The sequence below is a fragment of the Gobio gobio genome (genome assembly GCF_949357685.1).
Source record: "Gobio gobio genome assembly, chromosome: 7".
Taxonomy (NCBI): domain Eukaryota; kingdom Metazoa; phylum Chordata; class Actinopteri; order Cypriniformes; family Gobionidae; genus Gobio; species Gobio gobio.
The window spans coordinates 5,234,669-5,256,833 of NC_137103.1; the positions used below are offsets into that span (position 1 = coordinate 5,234,669).

The window sequence follows — 22,165 nt, forward strand, 5'->3', positions numbered from 1 at the left end:
CATCGCTACAGAACAATAATATATGGCTTATTAAGTTGTAAATAATGTATAATATGCCCTTACTGTAATGTTAAGTTAATCATTAATAACTATTGTGTCCATGCTTAACTAATGCATAATTGTGAACAAGCAAATCATTAATTACTAGTTTAACTAATGCATAATTACGGACCCTTAAAATGTAAAGTTAATCATTAATTACTAGTGTGTTCGTGCTTAACTAATGCATTATTCTGGACCCTTAAAATAAAGTGTTACCATTTGCAGAAATATAGTATAGGGCCATTTGTTAGACTGTGGCTACTTAGAATTTAAAACACAATCTGTCTTTTCTTCTCAGACACAATTCATAAATGTATTTAGAAATATTGCATACAGTAGCAACAACTTTTATATTTACACAACTAAGAATAGTATGACAACAGGATATGGCATTTATAGACAAAAAACTGTTTTTGGAGGGCTTTTATTTATGAATTCTCCATCAGACAGTCCTGACATTGTGTGAGTGATTTCTACTATCACTGAACTTTCATTCTGAAGTGAACTTGATGTGTGGAAACAGGGAGTTTCCTTTTATATAACATTTTATTTTGCTTTTACGAACAGAAGAGCAAAGATCTCTCATATATCCATATGCACATACACACACACACACACACACACACACACACACACACACACACACACACACACACACACACACACACACACACACACACACACACACACACACACACATGTTTGTTTTTGTGAAATGTGAGGACATTCCATAGGCGTAATGGTTTTTATACCGTACAAACCGTATTTTCAATCCCCTTACACTGCCCCTGCCCCTAAACCTACCCATCACACACACACACACACACACACACACACACACACACACACACACACACACACACACACACACACACACACTGCCCCTAAACCTAAACCTAGCCCTCACAGGAGACTGTGCAGTTCACTTTCTGTGAAAAAAAACCTTGTTCTGTATGATTTATAAGCATTTTGAAAAGTGAGGACATGGGGAACGTCCTCATATTTCACCCTCTTTTTGTAATACCTATGTCATACCCATGTCATTATACACATTTGTGTCCTGATATTTCACAAAAACATGCCCCCCCCCCCACACACACACACACACACACACACACACACACACACACACACACACACACACACACACACAAACCAGAGATAAAGAGACAGAACAATATAGTTCTTGAGTTTAGTGAGTATAGCTTCAAGCTCATCTCTTACTCAACCACACCGGCTCTAACAGAAGCTCAGCTATAGTATTAATGGGTAACACTTTATTTTACAGTGTCCTTGTTATATATTTGACATATTTTATATTTACCATAATAATAACAACAGTTTAGGATGCATAATTACATGGAACTAACCCTCAACCAAACCCTAATCCTACCCGAACCCTATAGTAAGAACATGTTGTTAATGAATAATAAATATATATAATTACACTGTAACAACGACACCTTAAAATAAAGTGTGACCTATTAATGTCATGAAGAGAAAGTCAGAGACATCTCAGTGTTTATGATTTATCATGCAGCTCAAAGCATTATGGGTAGAATCTCTCTACAGTCTATTCTGATTCATCAACACAGTTTCACTGATGATCCAGAACCAACCCAAAACCCAGGATAGAGTGTGTGTGTGAATGTGGTCTGGACTGTGTGTATGAGGCTCATTGTGTCAGAGACGCTGTAGAAGGACAGAGTTCCTGCACTGTGATCCACATACACTCCTATTCTACCACTGATGGGCTTTACAGGGAGTTTAGTCACTATGTTATTGTGTCTGAATGAGTAACTGGAGGAATAGCAGATCAAACTCCAGGACTGATCATTATATCCAAACAAACACGCAATAGCCGATCCCTTCCTGCTGATGCTCTTATATGACACTGATATACGCACAACACCACTCCACTCAATCTCCCAGTAACAGCGTCCACACACACTCTCTCCACACACACTCTCTCCACACACACTCTCTCTACACAACACTTGAGGATACACATCAAATCTGTCTGGATGATCAGGATACGGCTGGACTGTGCCAGTGTTAGTAATCTCTCTGTTCCTCTCAGACAGACGGAGGCGTTTATTCACTGTGTTCATATCCAGAGTCAGCGGACGGGAATCTGACGGAGATAAAACAGAATCAGGGATGATGAATCTGTCTGATCTTTTAATGGAGCTGAACTCTTCATGTTCAATATATCAGCAGTGTCTCAGTACAGTTTACCAGAGATCACATGATCAACTCTAAAACTCTTCTTTCATGTTTTCTTTCTCCTTCTCCAGGAAGAACATGAACACACTCAGTGAGTTTTTCTGCTTGTTTTCTCAGTGACTTACATTGTAGGAAGCCGTTCCTGGTCCTGGGAACAATGACTGTGGAAATCAACAGACATGAAGAGTGTGATTATCATGTCAAGAGAAAATGATCCCTGCATCCGTTCCTAAGACATTTCTAATATGATCTTCTACATGATATGAGATGATGGAGGATGATTTCTGAGAGCAGATGAATCTCCAGGACTTTACCTCTGTCAGAGATCTTCTTCTTCTTCAGCTCCTCTTTGCAGAAATCCTCCAGTTTGTCTCTCAGCTGATGGACAGATTCTCTCACGCCATCAAAAGAGGAGAGAGAACTAAAGGGATTGTCATTGACGTCTGTAGATTCAGGAGGAGCTGAGAGAGACTGGAAACTCTACAGAAAACAGAAATCAAAGCTCATCACCTCCACACTTCAGCCAATAACCTGCACTACTGTCAGATTTGAGCGGCTCTTGTTGATCTTAGTGACTCTCCTCAATCCAGCACTTTCACAGCATCAGCTTCATTCTTCTCATGTTTAACTGTTAATAAAGCACTTTAAGTTTTATTGAATAATAATCGGCTCCTGTTGCATTATTGAAAGTGAAGGAGCAATACTGTTGTATTATTAAAGGAAATATTATAACATTTCTCATTTTATCCTAAGCATTGTCCATTTCTTGTTGGTTGAATGCGTCGCGTGTCTAGAGATTGTCATTATACAAATAATCTAACAAATAATATATCATTTCTGGGGTGAGCCTATTTGCTATGGTAACCTTGTGTGTGTGTGTGTGTGTGTGTGTGTGTTATGTCCCCATAACATACCCTACGTTATGGGGACAAAATGTCCCCACAAAGATGGCAATATCCAAAATCCTTGTCCTTGTGGGGACATTTTTTGGTCACCATGAGGAAAACGTCTCTGGTTACGTATGTAACCTATGTTCCCTGAGAACAGGGAACGAGACGCTGCGTCAGCTGAAGCTACGGGGAACGCCTCCAGCTTGACAGGTGCCTGAAATCACAATCACAAAACGTCAATCCTATTGACCGGCGACAGCCTATGACGTCATCAAGGTGCAACCAGGAAGTATAAAAGGGCGCCTTGCCAACATGACAGTATCTAAACGCCTGAAGGGACTGTTTGGCAGGCAAGCCTTGAGGCATGGCAAAGCGACGCAGCGTCTCGTTCCCTGTTCTCAGGGAACATAGGTTACATACGTAACCAGAGACGTTCCCTTTCGAAAGGGAACTCGCGCTGCGTCAGCTGACGCAACGGGGAACGATATACAAATTCAGCAAAGCAAATTCAACTGAAATGCCTGAACCACTCCCCTTCTGGTCACATTAGGCTGTCAGTGACAGTGTTCCCTACGGTCAAAGCCCAAGCTATAAACCTGAGAAGGAACCTTCGCATACCATATGAAGTCCTACCCTGGCCGCTCAAAGGCCTGGAACCAGCCCATTCGACAGAAGGGGTTCCTTTAAGGGAATGTGGCAAGTGGACCCGAGGGAACCCGTGCCAGTCACTATTCGGGAAGAATTCAACGAATGCCACCAGGGAGGCCTGACCTAGCGACCTCTATGTGTGTCAGTTCGGCCAATCCCTGTCTGTTTAAGTACAGAGCCTCTGGTACTTACCTCCGGAGAGACATCCTGCTAGGGTACTGCAAAAAGGCAGTGTCCTCCACCAGCCGGACCTCAGAGACGGGTTATCCTGGAGAGCAGTGCTCAGCGAAGTGCTTTCTAACCCTTGCTAGCGAGGGGAGTTTTCAGCCGCTCGATCCTAGGATCTACCAAGCACTTATTTTAAAACGTGCTCAGGAGGCCGAACAGGCCTACAGGCTGATCCTAGCTGGGAGGCCTCGAGGGGCCTACAACCGATGGATCAGTGCCAAGCGGCTACAAGCTCACAGAAGACTCTCACTTGAGAGGAGCTCCCAAGCCTGCCTGGTAGGTAACCATGCAGTAGGCGATCTATAAGAGTCCCTTCCTGTAGGGACCGCATAGTAACAGCGTCGTCTCGTCATGCTAGGGTATGAACACCGCCTTCAGGTGCTACCGGCCGGAAACCGACGCCTGATAGCAGGTGACCACCAGCTGTCAGCATACAGCCAGTTATGTGTTCCCTCCTAGGGAACTCGTCCCCCAGGGAGGCCAGAAGGGGCCTCCACCTGGTAACCTGTGCTGACTACTCGCGTGTCCAAACCACGGAGCTCGCCCTCAGTGAGGCCTAGCAGGCCAACCACCTGACCGCAGTCGAGCTAGCCCTCGAGGTAGCTGGGAGAACAGGGACTCGCTCCGTCAGGGAGGCCTAGTAAGGCCTACCACCTGTTTAGTCGTTGGGCGTTCCTCCAGGGAGGCTTAGTTAGGCCTACCACCTGACAATAGGTGCGCTAGAGATAGCTTTTTCACAGTGACTAGACTCATCAAATGACTGCGAAACCGGAACATGCCCTTAGAGGAGGCCAGGTGAGGCCTACAATCCAATAGCGAACCCCCCAGGGAAGCCCGTGCCGCTTGCTACCTGTTAGCAACCCCTGCTACCACGTGTCACCGAAACTCGGGACCGGGGAACGATCTTAGGGAGGCCCGGTGCCTACGACCTATTGGCAGAATGTGCTAGCCTCCAGGGACCTCGGCCACCTGGAGCCCGGGAACACCTCCTCAGAGGAGGTCAAGTGAGCCTGCTTACCCCACAGCAGGCCCTTAGGGAGGCCTGGTAACGCCTTCCACCTACAAGCAGCTCGTGCCAGCTGCCGAGGGACTAACGCCTCAAGCATGCCCCCTCGGGGGAGACTGAGTGTGGCCCGCTATTCACAACAAGCTCTCAGGGAGGCCTGGAGGGGCCTACCACCTGAGCCAAGGTGACCCAAAAACGGGAGCCTACCCCTCAGGGAGGCCTGGCAGGGCCTACTTCCAAATAGGAGGTATGCAGGTTCTATGAACCCTGTCGTGGACAGAAGACTGGCTGCTGCACCCAGGCTGACGGTAGCTGTCTGCTGCTGAAGAAGAACTGGACATCCAGATATCACCTGGGGACTCATCCCCAAGGAGGCCAAAGAGGCCTACTAGTTGACGAGATTATCGCTGAAGTTTGACATCGATGGATAGTCGCGACGTCGAGACTCCCTCCTGGAGTCTGCTGCCCAGACTGCCCAAGATGGTTACTCACAACCAGCTGGCCTTCACACGCCCACACCTGGGGCTGGCTCCATCCCAGAGGCTAAAGGGCCTCCGCGATAGCGCAGGGCAGTGCCTACAGACATGAACCTAATCACATTGCCAACAGCAGTGCACTCAGCAAACAAATGCTTAGGAACCCTCTAAAGCGAGGGGAGTACAACTTACGTCACCTGCTTCAGGGCGGCCGCCTTACTTTCTTATACAGCGGTCTGCCGTTCGTGCAAGGACGTCAGCCATTGGTAATGCTCGGGCTTCAGGGGAGCATTAGATCAAACCGCCATGCAGAAGGTTGCGATGTTCAGCTCGACCCGAGCCCAAAAGAAGGTGGAGCAGAGGACATAGAGCAGAGGGTAAAACACATCATACAAAAATGTAACCCACGCCAGAAGGTGGCGGCCACACCAGCTCTGAAAGGCGGGGCTCGGGAAAGAAATATTATCACCCCTTACATAAACAATGGGGCCCCGAAACCCATTTAAAAGCCCAACAGGGCTGGGTGCAGATCTCACTACAGCTCACGCATTAGTGCTTAACCCGGTCGTAATGCTACTTTATACTTAAAGCTAGGAAAACAAACAACTCGCCCCCGCGCGCCACAAGCCCGCGAGCAAGAGCGGCAAATACAAACACTCACGTAAGTGAGAGAGATAACACGGAGAGGCGGTAGATCTCTACTAGCTAAAGTATAGCATTATGCACAAACATATAATGTTGCAAAGAAAATCGTTCTTAGCTTACTCATGGGGAGCTGCAGGCCCTGCGATGTCCAACGATGATCCATAATCCCCCGAGCCCTCTCAGGAGAGCGAAAAACGGAGTCCTGAAAACATAGTAGAAAATGTTTCACCCTTCTCGAGGGGGACTCACCACTCGCTCCTCTTGGCTCTTCAACCCAGCCATCAAGCTAGTATACGACCACCATCCTGAGGGGGGCGCTTTCACCAAACAAACCAGGCGGCCCAGGGGAAAGCACAGGAGGAAGGGAAAAAAGGCAGCGCTCATCTGCGCACCCTAGGAGGCGGAGTCCGCTGCATGCGCTGGTTCCGGTTACCAGCACCGGCTTCCTTCCTCTTTTTGTTGCGGGTGTCCCGCCTTCTCTACGCACCAGTCCTCCACAGAGGGGGCGCTCGAGAGGCGACGCTGGTTCGCTGGTCCTGTCTCCAGTCCTCAGACCGTGACGGGCCAGGGACACCCGACTGCCTGGGCGCGGTCCCGGACCTCAGCGGGATGCATGTTCTGAATGCAGCCGAGCGCGCCTTCGCCTCCCTGAACTTTCCGACCACCGCCTCCACGGAGGGCGAAACCGGGGCATCCAGGAGAAAGAACTTCTCTTTCTCCCCGATGTCCGCCAGGTTCAACCATAGATGTCTCTCCGTGGCTACCATCACCGCCATCGAACGACCGATGGCAAACGCGGTTTGTTTGGCAGCCCGGAGAGCGAGATCCATGGTCCGGCGCAACTCGTCACTGCATCAGGGGTTAGTCCCTCCCCCTGATCGAGGTCCCTCAGCAGGTCCGCCTGGTAGGCTTGTAACACCGCCATGGTGTGCAAAGCCGCCCCAGCGTGACCCGCTGACATGTACGCCCTGCCGTTCAAACGTGATGTTGTCCTGAGAGGTTTGGTCGGCAGGGTGGGAGCCCTCAGTGTCGATGGCCGCCCAGAGGCGAGATAGTTCGCAAACGTCTCGTCCACGGGCGGCAACGACACATATCCAGCCTCAGCCAGTCCCTCGACATCAGCGAAGTTAGCTCGCTGATGCCGATGGATGCGGGCTTAATAAGGCTTCTTCCATCCCTTCGAGATCTGCTGATGGAGATCTTCAAGAAATGGAAGACTCCCGGGAGCTGGGCGGTCATGAGCGGAGAGAAACCGGTCATCCAAGCGATTAGGATGCACAACCTCTCTCCTCGCGCGCTGCCACGGCAGCTGCAGTCTACCTGCAGCGCGCTCCATGACTTCCACCAGCTCCCCGTACATGGGACAGGATGGATGCGAGGTTTCAGCCTCAGCTGACTCACCAACCTCTTCATCCATCCTTTGCTCGGTAGGAAGAGCCGCAGATGAGGAGGAGGAGCCCAGATCCCGCTCCCGCTCCAAGTGCAGCTGCACAGCTCTCAGCAGGAAGCAGCTGTGTGCTGATTGGCTGTGCTGCTGCAACTGCAGCAACCTATGGCGATACCGCTGGGCGGGACGGACCGATCAGGTCCTTCTATATTCCTGCCACAAGGGGCAACAGAATTTGCATAGCCAAGGGTATATAAGACCCTGTCTCGCAAGGTTAGTCAGATTAATTTTTCTTCAGCGACTTGCCTCGCTGAGCTCAGGATCGATTGAAGCCCGCCGTAGAAACGCTACCAGCGGAATTCCCTGCAGCCCTGAGGACGTCGGATTCCAACCTGGTCTCCGCCTTCAGCCGCCTGCTGTTCCAGCTGTGCCATCCGGCGTTAAAATATCCTTTATACTGTGTATGTGTGTGTACGTGAGTGTGCGTTGCTGGCAACGCCACTTATAAGAGCTTACTAGCTCTCCACCTCTCTTCTCTCGTGTCCGCCGCGTGTTTTACGCCGCGAACAGAGAACATTAGTCTTCAAATGAAGCCGCGGACATACGGAGCGCTCCTCTTCTCTCGTTTCGTCGCGTTGAGAAGCGCCGCGGACAGAGAATGTTATATCCCCGCCGCTCTATGGCGCTGCGGACATACGGAGCACTCCTCTCTCTCGCTTCCGCCGCTCTGAAGATGGCCGCGGACAGAGGACGTTATATCCCCACCGCGCTAATGGCGCCGCGGACATACGGAGCTCTCCCTTTCTCTCGTTCCGTCGCGCTGAGAAGCGCCGCGGACAGAGAATGTTATATCCCCGCCGCTCTATGGCGCCGCTGACATACAGAGCACTCCTCTCTCTCGCTTCTGCCGCTCTGAAGATGGCCGCGGACAGAGGACGTTATATCCCCACCGTGCTAATGGCGCCGCGGACATGCGGAGCTCTCCCTTTCTCTCGTTCCGTCGCGCTGAGAAGCGCTGCGGACAGAGAATGTTATATCCCAGCCGGGCTAATGACGCCGCGGACATACGGAGCTCTTCTCTCCCCTCCGCCGCTCTAAAATGGCCGCGGACAGAGAATGTTATATCCCCGCCGCGCTAATGGCGCCGCGGACATACGGGCTCTTCACTCGCCTTCCTCTCTCACTTCCGCCGCCCTGAAAATGGCCGCGGGCAGAGAATGTTATACTGCCGCCGGGCGGAAGATGGACAGAAGACGTGCACTTCTGCACACGAGTGAACTCAGACCTAAAGCTCTCCTCACTCTTCCTTCTCTCTCGCTCCGCCACCCTGATATGGCCGCGGACAGAGAATGCTAGAGTAGACAAGCGAACTCAGGCTGCTGGATATATCGAGAATGCGCTTACGTCACAGCCGTTCTCGCTGCAGCGCTCTCTCTGCACAGCGTACGTTCGCTGACTAGAGTGCGTCCTACGTCATAACACGCGCTCTCCGTCTAGAGCATAACGGTGTCGTAAAGTGGCTGCCAAGCCTGCGCCTTTTTTTCCTCAATATTCCTTCTCCCAGTCCCCCTATTCAGGCGGCTGGAGTGGTTCAACACTGTAGGTAATGTGTCCACTACATAGTGTGCACTCCTGCATAAGCACTGTTAATTCAGTGCCACAAAATCACTCAATAAACCTGATATTCTCTCAGTTCCCTTAGTTCAGGTGACTGGAGATGTAATATTGCAATAACTAGCCTGTGGTCAAACATGCTCGGTTGCACATTAACGCTGTTGTGCGTTTACCTCTGTGACTCGCTCGCTCGCGTACGCCGCGAGTACTCTAATGTAGTGGCGCCCATTATACAGTGCGCGCCACCATACATTATTTACAATGAATCAGAGCTTTTCTAGTGGCTAGGCAGACCCGCGCCTGCAGAGCACGCGCTATCCATTAGCCCTGCCGCTAACGTGCACGTGGACTAATCCACAAGAATGCATCCACTTTACAGTAACACTATCCAAACATCAAACAAAGTTCATCTGTAGGCAGTGTGCCAACATCAAAGTTGTACCCCTACACTCAAGCACTTCCCTATGTCCCCAGCTCCCTGCACCCAGGCGGCTGGAAACATTATTCCCACAATCGACGAGCCCGTAAACAAACGCGCTCGCCTGTACACATGCACCATTTCCCCTGCGACACAATTAAAGCGTTCGCCCGCTATTCTGCGTTCTCCGGCCCCCTGCACTCAGGCGGCTGGGAACATTATTTCCACAGTCTACGAGCCCGTGAGCAACGTGCTCTCCTGTACACAAACACAATCCCCTTGGTAAGCGCCACTTCCACAGCGACCCAAATAAAGCGTGCATCACCATTCAGTGCACGCCGCCTCTCACAGTGCCACTAGCACAGTGCAACCGGGCTAACAGGTCCCTGTTACTCAGTGACCCGCCCCACAAATTAATTCAACCCCTGGCTTCGATAACAAGGTTACTCACTACAGTTCGCTCGCAGACCACCGTGCTTTCGCACTGTGGTAGAGACAGTGGTGAGAAGCGACATGAGTCACGTGCTTCGAACCGAAATATCAAAACTGTTAAATAAAGGGAGCGGTGGAAACCGTGCACCCCTCACAGAGCGAGTCAGGCTTTTACAGTCGCTACTTCCTTGTGCCAATAGAAGGGTGGTGGTCTCAGGCCATTCTAGATCTCAGACATCTGAACAGGCCCTTATAAGCGCCCGTTCAAAATGTTGAAAATAAAACAAATCCTCATTCACCCGGGAGATTGGTTTTTCACTGTGGATCTAGAGGATGCCTTTTTCCACATACAAATAGCCCCCATCGCAGGCCATTTTTGAGATTCGCCTTCGAGGGGAAAGTTTACCAAAACAGGGTGTTACCCTCTGGTCTATCTCTGGCTCCCCGCACGTTTACGAAGTGCATGGAAGCAGCGCTAACCCCGCTGAGACTTCGGGGAATGAGAATTCTCAACAATCTCGACGACTGGCTCATAATAGCTCAGTCAGAGATACAGTTATTAAACCACAGATCTTGGATTCTCAACCATTTAGAATGCTTGGGACTCAGAATCAATGTGGCAAAGAGTTCATTGTCTCCCACACTGAAAGTTGCGATATAGTCCAATATATATATTGGACTCACTGCAGATGAACGTGTGACTGAAGTCACAGCGCGCGCTCTCTGTTCAGAACCGAGCGGTTTCCCTCAGGTCCGGTGCACTCACTCCTCTCAAACACTTTCAGAGGATGTTGGGTCTCATGGCCTTGGCGGCGCCAGTTCTCAGACTAGGTCTGTTACATATGCGCCCCCTACAGCGCTGGCTGAATCGCCGTTTTCCAGCTCACGCATGGCTCTCGGGCCGATTGCAAATCTAGGTAGACCACAGCTGTGTGTTGGCTCTGGCCCCTTGGAAAAATCCAGTACCAAAAATGGTACCAGACGGGCATGAGTTTGGGCACTGTTACGAAGTGGAAAGTTATCTCGACAGATGCATCCAACCTAGGTTGGGGAGCCCTTCACGAGGGCAGGCCAGTCTCCGGTCTCTGGTCAGACTCGGAGAGGAGCCTTCACATAAACTGTCTAGAGATGAAAGCGATCACGCTATCGCTAAGAGCTTTCCTTCCGTACATAAAGCACCACCATGTCCTGGTCCGAATGGACAGCAGGTCGGTGGTAGCCTATATAAATCGGCAGGGCGGTCTGAAATCTATCGATCTGCACACAATGGCGAAAAAAGTCCAAATATGGGCAGAGCACAACCTGAGCTCGCTGAGAGCAACTCATGTGCCAGGCATTCTGAATTTGGGTCCGGACATGCTGTCAGACAATTTGGGGCAGGTTTGGAGAGGCAAAAGTAGATCTTGTCGCCTCACAATACAATGCTCAATGCCGAATATATTTCTCCACGCACAAGGATGCGTTGGCCCACGAACGGCCCAACCTTCCTCTTTATGCTTTTCCCCCAATCTCAATATTACCTCAGGTCATAGAGAGGATCAGGGAGAGCAAATGCTCTGTGCTTTTAATAGCCCCGCTTTGGAGAAGTCAACCTTGGTTCTCACTATTGAGTCAGATGTCAGATACAGCTCCGTGGCCGATCCCGCTGAGGAGAGACATCCTCATGCAGGCGGAACGGCAGATCTGGCATCCCCGTCCCGATCAATGCTTCATGTCTGGCTCATCAATGGGTACATGAGAACCTCTCTGAAAATGTATTGAATACTATTACTGAAGCTAGAGCCCCCACGACCAGGCGGCTCTATTCAGGCAAATGGTCAGTCTTTTCGGACTGGTGTAAAGCACGAAGCCTGACCCCACATAATTGTGAAGTGTCAGAAGTGCTCACTTTTTTACAAGAGCTACTGGACGCGGGTCGTTCCCCCTCCACGCTCAAAGTTTATGTGGCCCCTATAGCAGCGTATCACATTCAAGTGAACGGACTGTCACTGGGAAAGAACGATCTTATTGTTCGCTTCCTTAAAGGGGCTAGAAGGCTTCACCCACCTCGCCCCCCTTCAGTCCCTATATGGGACCTGTCCACGGTCCTGGATGCCATGAAGAGCTCTACATTTGAGCCTCTGCATTCGGTGAGCTTAAGCTCCTGTCACTAAAGACCGCTTTTCTGTTGGCGATCGCGTAAGTTAAGCGAGTGGGTGATCTGCACGCGCTCTCAGTGAGCGCCTCTTGTCTGGAATTTGGGCCAAACGACTCGAAGTCGTCCTCAAACCAAGACATGCTAAAGTGCTTTCAACTCCGTTCAGAGCACAGGTCATTTCACTTTCAGCACTTTCATCATCGTTAGATGAAGAAGATGCTAATTTGCTCTGTCCTGTCAGAGCGCTGAGGATATACATAGAGCGTTCCGCTGCTTACAGGCAAACTGAACAGCTCTTTGTATGCTTTAGCGGCCGCATCCGAGGGTGCGTGGTTACAAAGCAGTCCTTGTCACGATGGATAGTGGATGCTATCTCACTGGCTTGTGAGTATAAAGATCTCAGCTGCCCTATAGGCATCAAAGCCCATTCTACTAGAGGCATGGCCTCTTCGTGGGCTTGGTCTATTGGCATTTCTCTGAATGATATCTGTGCGGCGGCAGGCTGGGCCTCCCCGTCCACTTTTATCAGATTTTATAATTTAGATGTTCCGGCCTTACAGGCTGGGCTTCTTGCTGTGTAATAGATTTAACCCCTTAAGGCTCGAAAAGTCCGGTCTGGGTTAAATATTTGTATAAGTCATAAGCACATTCCTTATACGACTCGAATTATCTGGTCATTCACTATTCTTGGCCCGACTATGTCTGGTCTATACATATATATATATTACTACACATATCTTGTGTGTCATTCACATTAAGGCCCGACATTATGACCGGTCTGGGTCATATTGGGACTTCATGATATCATGTTACGGGCCCACCTAGGTTGGCCTGGGTATGGTGTCACGGGGCTCTAAGAGCCGTTAAGCAAGCACGGCGTTTTGCATTGGTCCCCCATAGCGTTTAGCAAACGCAACACGAGAGTACTCTCGAAAGGGAACGCTTCGGTTACTAACGTAACCTCGGTTTCCTGAGATGAGGGAACGAGTATTGCGTTTGCTTGACCGTGCTTTGCTTGCTCAGGAGTCGCTTCAGTTGATTAACCTGACTAACCTTGCGAGACTATGCAAATTCTGTTGCCCCTTGTGGCGGGAATATAGAAGGACCTGATTGGTCCGTCCCGCCCAGCGGTCTCGCCATAGGTTGCTGCAGTTGCAGCGGCACAGCCAATCAGCACGCAGCAGCTTCCTGCTGAGAGCTGTGCAGCTGCACTGCGTGTATATGGTATTTTTGGATAAAAATTTGCTTCAATATCTCGAGGAAAGGAATTCCCCCATAGCGTTTAGCAAACGCGATACTCGTTCCCTCATCTCAGGGAACCGAGGTTACGTTAGTAACCGAAGCGTTTTCCCCCACTCTACCCTACAATACTCAAATGTAGTCTAAACCTCAAACTGACTGTCAAAGTGCAAAATCGCTACAAATGTCATGTCAGATCAATGCAAGAACCAAATATAAGCAACTGTGATACACAGGAGGAAGACAAAAATGCAGGTAAACTCACAGCACGTGCAGTGATGGTGACGGTGTGTGATCAGAGCCGCTGTGAGACGCGAATCATGCGCTGCTTGCGTGAACATTGTGCATTTCATTGTAAAACCTGCGCGACCTATTTAATTTGATCAGAGCCTTTGCCGTGGGATAAGTGCACTAAACTATATCGCAATATTGTTTTCTGTTCAATTGACAGATGCTTTGCCAGTGCAATCACGCAAACTCCACATTAGTGATCTTTCAGATTCTTTATAAAACTGGTCGGACAGATTAAACTATGGTGAATATATATATATATATATATATATATATATATATATATATATATATATATATATATATATATATATATATATATATATATATATAGCAGGATAGTCAATTAAAAAAGGCTATTATTCACCTAGCTGTTGAAGTCTTCGATGCAGACAGTGTTTTAATCTTTTGTTGGTAGGCTATAAAGTGTAACCTTTACTAGACGATTCATGTGAAGTTTTCAACCTACTCCTGTACGTCCTTTACATAATCATCAGACGATCTCTTCTCTGTGAACCGTAAAGCGCAAGATGCGCGATGAAACAATAGATGGCGGTAACCGTGATTTTAGTATGTGATCAAATAACAAGAAAACACTTGTGGCAGTGTGCCGATTGATCCCAGTCTGTGATTGGTTTATTATGGTCTGTGGAGTGAGCCTATCCTGGTTGGGGTTGTGTAGTATATAGATCAGCTGTGGAGAGAATCGCGTCACAAAGCCACTGCCTCTTCCGGTTCCTCATGCTGAGTGTTGCGTGGGGAGATTGAGTGAGTGTTTGGTCGTTCACACCATGTGAGAGTAGTTGTCCAGTTTCCCACGGTTGACGCGCTTGTTGTCCATTTACAGGTAAGAACGCGTTTTGTCTATGGTGTTTGCTCTTCCCGTATGAGATGCTAAATCAAATAGTTTGTCTTGTTTACAGTGTACAATTGTGTTTTTCCCCCTCGGCTGGTTGTGATCTCAGATTTCTTGCACCTTAGGTATGTTGCTTTTTATTCTTTTTTTCCCTTGTTTATTATGGGTTTATACAATTATTGATTGGTTTATTTCAGACAGGTGGCTTATGCCGCTGATTTAGCGAGGAGGATTCTGTTGCCATTGTTACCAGTGGATCGTTGTTTATTAAATCCACGGCGTGCTGCTGTTTTGCTGCTGGCTGGACGTAGCCTAATCCATTGATTGGCGGTATTTTTTACTATTCCACTTTTATTGCGGCTGTGCACGCAAGGACTGTGTTCGTTGCGATTTGAATCCAAGGAGGATCGCTTTTGTGTGTGTGTGTGTGTGTGCGTGTGTATCCAAGGGTAATATATTGTTTTACTTTATACGTATATATTTTTCTTAAGTATTTTGTTTTGTGTTTATGGTCGTCTTTATTTTCTGAAGTATTGATATTTTTCTTTAAATAGTTTTTTTCATGATTTCAATGTACATTTGTATTTATTACTTTCTTATTTCTTTTTGATTTAGGAGTTGAGGGTTAGAAAGCAAGGGGGCGGGGTTTATTCCCGGGTTATTTTGTGCTGTGCTGTGTGTGTGCTCACTGATTTATGATTTATATTTGGGGTATTGTTTTCTTTTTTCCTTTTTTTGAGTGCGGTGTTTAGGACCCCCCCTGCTGGATGCCCTCAGTCCTAGAATGGTTTATTTATTTATTTGTTTTGGAGTTTTGCCCTTGTAATGTATAAATGATGTACTTTTCTTGTTGTCTATTGTGAATGTAAAGTATTTGAGGAAAGTGAATGTCAGCGCTGAAACTCTTACCACATAAATATTTCCTTGCCTATTCATTGATGTGTTTTTTTGAATGATTTTATGATTGTCAATAAATTAAAGTGCTTGTTATTTTTTCACGTCTCTTGTCTTGTAAGGGAAAGATCTGAGAAGCCTATTTGGTTGGTTAACTGAATTGGTGTTCCTGGGTTGGGCATTCCCAGGTGGCGTAATCATTTCACTGTGATTCATTTGTAAGATTTGCTCGTCCCGCTACACACTGCTGCTTCAATGCATTGCAGACTTGTCAAAACACAAAACGGAATGTAGCTTTTGGTCGCGCTACACCGCTACTTGCTGGAAAAAGTAGTTAGCTACTGGAAAAGCTACATTGTTTTAAAAGCAACTGAGCTACTGACAAGCTACTGAAAAATGTAGTTAAGTTAGTAGCTCAGTACTTGTAATGTTTTATAACTACTCCCCAACACTGCGTGGGACTACAGTGATTGGATGTCGTGCAGGCAGCATGCTCTCTCTCTGCATACAGGTGGTGCACATTTTTTTCACAGATACACTGAGAGCGGCGCGGCCGTGTGAACATTTTTTTCCCCCAGGTTTTCATGGGGAGTAGCAAGTCTTCTCGAGTCAATAGGCGCAAGTCCAAGTGAAGTCACGAGTCATTGATGTTAAAGTCCAAGTCGAGTTGCAAGTCTTTGTACATTTTGTCGAGTCTGAAGTCATCAAATTCATGACTCGAGTCTGACTGGAGTCCAAGTCACATGACTCGAGTCCACACCTCTGGTTTCCACTGCGGTCTAAAGAACCGTGAAGATTAGGCAAATTAGTCCAGAGACGTGGGACTGCTCGCGACTGAGACTCAAGCAGCGCTGCTTTTGCTGGTTTTGTATTGGTTTACTAAAGAGGTCATTAACAAAACGGTGGAAAAGAGACGAGCACTGATACTAAAGCTTATTCTGAAAGCTCGTAAAGCTAGATTTAAAATAAGACAACGTATGTTATTATCAGCTATTACAGACATTGACCGTGATGTGGCTGAGATGAACGCGTGCCATCAGACAGAAAGAGCAAGACTGATATTTACTGAATGCAGAACGAACCTCGCAAAAGACTTTTAAAAATGCCGGTTGAAATAAAATGCTGCGTGAGCTCAACCAATCAGCATGTTCAGCGCCCAAGTCCCACCCCTGAAAGTTCCTGAACTTTGAAAAAGTACTACCTCGCGAGCAGGGACTTTCGGAGGCTGAGATATTTACCCGGAACTTCATTTAGAAGTTAGCCCAAAGTTCCTAGTTCCTGGGGAAAGTTCCTGCGGTGGAAACACAGCTTTTGACTGCAAAACACACACACACACACACACACACATCTTCCAGAAGAAAGAGCGCCGAACATGTTTTCTTAACCCCTTGATTGCCACCTTCCGCTAGCGGGACACTTGGCGCTCTTTTTTTTTAATTGCCTTAATTTCACATATCTTAGCAATGATCATAAATTTATAATTTCAAAGCTTACAAACTCAAAATTCATCCAAAGGTTCATATTTGGTGACTGTTTTGTGATCGAAGTGATATTTGGGCAGAAATGTATTCATTTGTTACAGGAGAATGTGGACGACACTCGGTGGCTATTTCTGGTACAACGCCTAAACAAAATCTCATGGGAGCTTTTATTTTTGTGATATCAACTTCAAATTTGGAACAACTCATATGGCTTCGATTTTTAACAATTTTGGAGTAATTTTTTTTTTACAAAATATATATTTTATATAAAATAACATTTAGTACAGTATATTTAATTTACAGTCGAATTAAACTTCCACAACTTTTTCATACTTTCATTTTGAAGTGAATTACAGCCATTGAAGTTTGGATAGTGCATTTTCACGTCTATTCTCAAGAAGGGTGTGACAGTGAAGCGGTTAAGAGATTTCCAGAGCTGAACTGCATCTGTAAGTGCGTCTCTTTCAAAAGAAGACGATCAGATGAGCGTCTGACTGATGATTATATAATAACCCAACACACAGATCAACGGCTCATTCTGCTCTCATGAAATGTTTCTCTGTGAGTCTCTTGTTCTTCTAGATCTCTGTTACCTGCAGGAAATGGACGTGATCCTGTGTGTGTGAAAGCTGCTCCAGCTCAGCGTCTCTCCTCCTCAGATCATTGATCTCCTGCTCCAGTTGCTCCAGTCGTCCTTCAGCTCGACTCACTGCAGTCTTTTCCTGATCTTTGATCCGCTGTGTGGCCTCAGAGCGGCTTCTCTCAATGGAGCGGATGAGCTCAGTGAAGATCCTCTAACTGTCCTCCACTGCTGTCTGTGCAGAGCGCTGTTAGGACACACATCACAATCACACAGTGGCTTCAGTGAGTCCTGACTGACACTTCTCAAACTTCTCTTGTTCTCCAAACTCACCTTATGAGCCTCCACAGCCTCTCTCAGCTGCTGAAGATCTTTCTCTCTCTGCTGGATTCTCTGCTGGAACGACCTCTGCGTCTCCTTCAGCCGCTTCTGCAGCACAAACCAATGACAGAGACGCCACTTTATACTGCGCACACTAGAGCATCATGGGAGCTTTTGTTTGGTAACACTTTCTATGAAGCCTGTATTTATAATCCATTATAAGGATATTCTTAGTGCATTATAACACATGCATAATGAATTATACACAACCTTATAATGTGTTGTGTCATCACATGAATAATCAGAACAACAGTAATAATACTTACCTATGTGTGGTTATAACTATTAAGATTATGATGATTTATGGCACACAATGAAAATAATTTTATCCTCTTAAATTATAATGGATTATATATGCCATAGTTTTATATCTTTAACTTTCTCAAGTCTCATATTGTTTCCTTCAGATCTGCACAGTCTCAAACTACATCTTATGAGTCTTTTACTGCTTAAAGTGACACAGAGTCTTCTCTTAACATATGTACACTCAGCGGTGAAAGTCCACTTCCAGCTCCTGTTGACTTCTGCTGACGTCTGCAGTGTGAATGATGTTTCCTGATCATATGGTTCCCAAAGATTCATTAAAAAAAGACAACGTTTCGACCCAAAGGGTCTTCGTCAGGCAAACAACAAGCACAAAAAGGTATAATTTGAATCAGTGTGAACATCACACCTGACCTCTTTAGTCAAAAAGAGAGAAAAAAGATTTAACAATTAAGCACCTGCTTAAAGTTTTTCGGACGTGCGCACAATTCTTCTTTGAATCCTGATCATATGGTGTCAGTATAAATAGTGTCAGCATTATTTGATCAGTGTGTGATTTCATACCTGTTTCTCTGTCCTCTGGGCTGCGGCTGATACAGTGTCGTGGTTTTTATGTTCGTCCATCGTACACAGCACACATATAAACTTCTGGTCAGTGCGGCAGAAAACCTCCAGGAGTTTATCATGTGTTTGGCAGATCATCTCCTGCAGTCGTCCAGTGGCATCGGTCAGATTGTGTCTCTTTCCTTTAAACCAACTCTCATGTTGTTGAAGGTGATTCTGACAGTAAGAGTTCAGACACACCAGACAGTACTTGACGGCTTTGTGTTTTCTTCCAGTACAGACGTCACACTGCACATCTCCAGCTCCAGCGTAACAGTCAGCAGGAAGTTTAGTCTTCTTCAGTTTCTCCACCAGTTCAGCGATCAGGGTGTTTTTAGCTAAAGCAGGTCTTGGACTGAAGGTCTGTCTGCACTGAGGGCAGCTGTAGACTCTCATCTGATCCTCCTGATCCCAGCAGCCTGTAATACAGCTCTTACAGTAACTGTGTCCACACGAGATGGTCACTGGATCCTTCAGGAGATCCAGACACACTGAACACATGAACTCATCCTGAGCAAATCTGGCTTCTGCCATTTTACTGAATGAACACAGAGACACAAACACACACCAGCTCGACTACACTTCAGTCTCTCTTTCCCTGAAGTCATGTGATTTCTGCTTCCTGGTTCTGTGTTTGAGTGACGTGAGCAGAACGGTTTATCTGCAAGTCAATAAAGCGTCATAAAGCCTCATTCCTGCTGAGTTCAGAGTCTATAATAGTAAATGGATAACCTTTATTAGTTGATTGAGGTGTTCAGTTACAGCTGGAACTAAACTCTGTTGAACAAACCTCATGACTTTTGCAGAAGCTTCAATGCTGCATCGGTTCATTCCCTGCCTCTGTCTGGTTTGCTTAGTTAAGGACACTTAATATTCTGCATTATTATTGATTTGACTGCACTGACAGTATTGGATCAGAAGTAAACTTGAACTGAACTGAGACAGATGATGAAATCAATGTATTCTCCAGATCTACTTTATAGACACTGGACTGAATGAACACTGACTTCAGCTGAACAATGACAGTATTTTCTTTATAGAACAGCTTTACCGCAAAAAATTGTGAGAAATTGTCTTTTTTTACTCTCAAAGTCATTAAGTGCATCACTAATTACAAGTGTTACTGAGTGTAACGTAGGACAGTGTCGGATTCAATTGCAAGTAAAAGTATTTATTTGGACAACTGGTTAAGGGAACAGTGGCACTGCAGGGTAAGTCCAGGGTGACCAGAGGCTTGGCAGCACAGGGACACTGAGGACAGCCCAGACCTCCAGTGGAGAGCGATGATGGTGGTGGTGAGAGGTGAACAGGATCCGAAGGACAGACACGAAGAACCGAGAACACAGATGACAGCAGGAGATGAACAGGAGGGCAGGTGGGAGCACACGGGGAGACATCCAACAACACTCTGACAAATGACATGGCAAACAGAGAGACAATAAATAGCGTCCGATGATCAGTCGCAGCTGGTGCACTGATCAACAGCCGCAGGTGGTCCAGATCAGCAGCAGCGCCCAATCACTCACACGTAAAACATACGAGAGAGAGACAGTGAATTCATGAACCTTGACAGTACCCTCCCCCTAGGAGCGCCTCCTGGCGCTCCCAGAAGAACTTACCTGTTGATTGTACTCATCAATAAGCAGACTGATCTCATGAAATGGCGTATGTATGACACGCCAATTCGCTATGCCATTTTGGCGTGCTATCACGACGCATAATCGCTTTTTAGTGTGTTTATCAACGCTGTTTCATTCTATCCCCCTACACTGCCCCTACCCCTAAACCTACCCATCACACACACACACACACTGCCCCTGCCCCTAAACCTACCCATCACAAGAAACATTCTGCATTTTTACATTTTCAAAAAAACATAATTTAGTATGTTTATAAATCCATTTACATTCACGAGGAATCACACGGTTTAGACATACACGCGGAGATGATGGTTCGTTTCGGCGTACATGTCACCGGGTGAAAACCTGGTAAATCCAAAAAGATTCCTCATTGGTTCTAAATCTGGCTCTGTTGAGTGTTGGCCATAACGAGCGCCAGCTGAAGCAAATCAGCTGTGCTCATTGAAGCATGTGCTCAGGAAAAGGAGCATAAAAAGGCAGTGTTTGCGCAGTGTGGGAGGACGGGTAGGCAGCAGTGTGTGTTCTGACAGCGGCGGTGAAAGAGGAAGGCTGAAGGTTTAATGCCGGATCGGAGTTCTACTGTGAGATTCCCAGAAGCATGCTCATTTAGTGAGTTTTCTGAAGAAACCACGAACAGCAACGTAATGAAGTACGTGAGAGAGGAAACCACTGCAGGATATTGAGTGACTCACCGAGGAAAAGTTAAGTGCACCCTTCATTTGATTACCCGTTGAGAAAACCACAGTTGAAGATTGACCATCACCAGAGTGCAACTAACCTTTGTTTGTGGGCAGTGTGTGTGATCTTGTTGACAGAACGAAGCGTAGTAACTGGAACAGCTGGGAGGATCGTTGCTGTGTTCATGCTGATCTTCTGAAAACGTTATTCCTCGAGTCATCCACCCTACAGAGAGAAGAGAAACGAGTCGATTAATCCATGTGGAGATGAAGTGAGTTTGCAGTGTCTGAAAGAGTGAAGTGCACACGTGTGAAGATTTATAAGAGTGATTTATGCACAAGTGTGGTGAGATCAAACGACTGCGTTTCCCTCTGAAACTTTGATGGATGAATATTGACTTATGACTGTGAAGATCCCTTCAAATTGATCTGTCTAAAGCTGTGTCCAGGTTCCCACTTGAGTGTACGGTGTGGAGGGAAAGAGCTCAACGCACCCCGAGTACCACACTCCACGAGCACTGTCTCTCACGTCCACGAAAGTCCAGTCTCACGAACTCTCCCAACGACGCCTCTCTGCTACGCACGGAACGAGAGTAAAGGCGGGTAAATTACCACGGTCCTGTCTCACTTGTTATTGCCTGATCCACCGTCACTGTCTGTCCCTCAGAAGAGGTGAGGAAGCTGCTGTCATTCGATCGGCTGTTCTATGAACACGTCCACAAGCCGAGTCTGAGCACCGTCACTGTTTGTCCCTCAGAAGAGGTGAGGAAGCTGCCGTCATTCGATCGGCTGTTCTATGAACACGTCCACAAGCCGAGTCTGAGCACCGTCACTGTCTGTCCCTCAGAAGAGGTGAGGAAGCTGCTGTCATTCGATCGGCTGTTCTATGAACACGTCCACAAGCCGAGTCTGAGCACCGTCACTGTCTGTCCCTCAGAAGAGGTGAGGAAGCTACTGTTCATTCGATCGGCTGTCCTTAGAACACCTTCACGGGCCAAATACTTACCTGCTCTGTCCGTGGGAAAGTTGAAGGCGAGAAGAAGCCTCTGTCTGTCCTACAAGCACCTTCTGACGAGTCGAAGAAATTACTGTCCCACCGACGAGTCAGTA

The 22,165-nt window shown here is 47.2% G+C and overlaps 2 protein-coding genes across 3 annotated transcripts; both read right to left on the bottom strand.

The window, feature by feature from the left end:
• Positions 1 to 1,604: 1,604 nt before the first annotated feature.
• LOC307129816 (tripartite motif-containing protein 16-like) lies at positions 1,605 to 6,443 on the bottom strand (the record flags this gene model as incomplete). Its single annotated transcript, XM_079822574.1, has 4 exons — positions 1,605 to 2,176; positions 2,394 to 2,429; positions 2,583 to 2,748; positions 6,411 to 6,443. The coding sequence occupies 4 exons, from the start codon at positions 6,441 to 6,443 to the stop codon at positions 1,629 to 1,631; spliced, it is 783 nt and encodes a 260-aa protein (XP_079678700.1). The 3' UTR covers positions 1,605 to 1,628.
• LOC307128961 (E3 ubiquitin/ISG15 ligase TRIM25-like) lies at positions 2,583 to 19,338 on the bottom strand. 2 transcript variants are annotated; one of them, XR_013816835.1, is made up of 4 exons: positions 18,700 to 19,336; positions 17,824 to 17,919; positions 17,504 to 17,737; positions 2,583 to 2,748 (listed from the first exon to the last, which is right to left on the bottom strand). XR_013816835.1 is itself a non-coding variant. In XM_079821052.1 (3 exons), exons 1-3 carry the CDS (start codon positions 19,270 to 19,272, stop codon positions 17,705 to 17,707), a joined length of 702 nt encoding a protein of 233 aa, XP_079677178.1. In that variant the 5' UTR covers positions 19,273 to 19,338; the 3' UTR covers positions 17,210 to 17,704. The 2 variants fall into 2 exon arrangements, 1 of the variants encoding a protein (XP_079677178.1); XM_079821052.1 differs by lacking the exon at positions 2,583 to 2,748 and having other exon boundaries at positions 17,210 to 17,737; positions 18,700 to 19,338.
• Between the last annotated feature and the right edge of the window lie 2,827 nt (positions 19,339 to 22,165).

Excerpts from the sequence above, each read along its gene's own strand:
- LOC307128961 (XM_079821052.1), bottom strand. The coding sequence starts at position 19,272 with ATGGCAGAAGCCAGATTTGCTCAGGATGAGTTCATGTGTTCAGTGTGT. Across the intron at positions 17,920-18,699 it reads CCCAGAGGACAGAGAAACAG|AAGCGGCTGAAGGAGACGCA; the intron begins GTATGAAATCAC and ends TTTGTGCTGCAG. Across the intron at positions 17,738-17,823 it reads AGGCTGTGGAGGCTCATAAG|CGCTCTGCACAGACAGCAGT; the intron begins GTGAGTTTGGAG and ends GTGTCCTAACAG.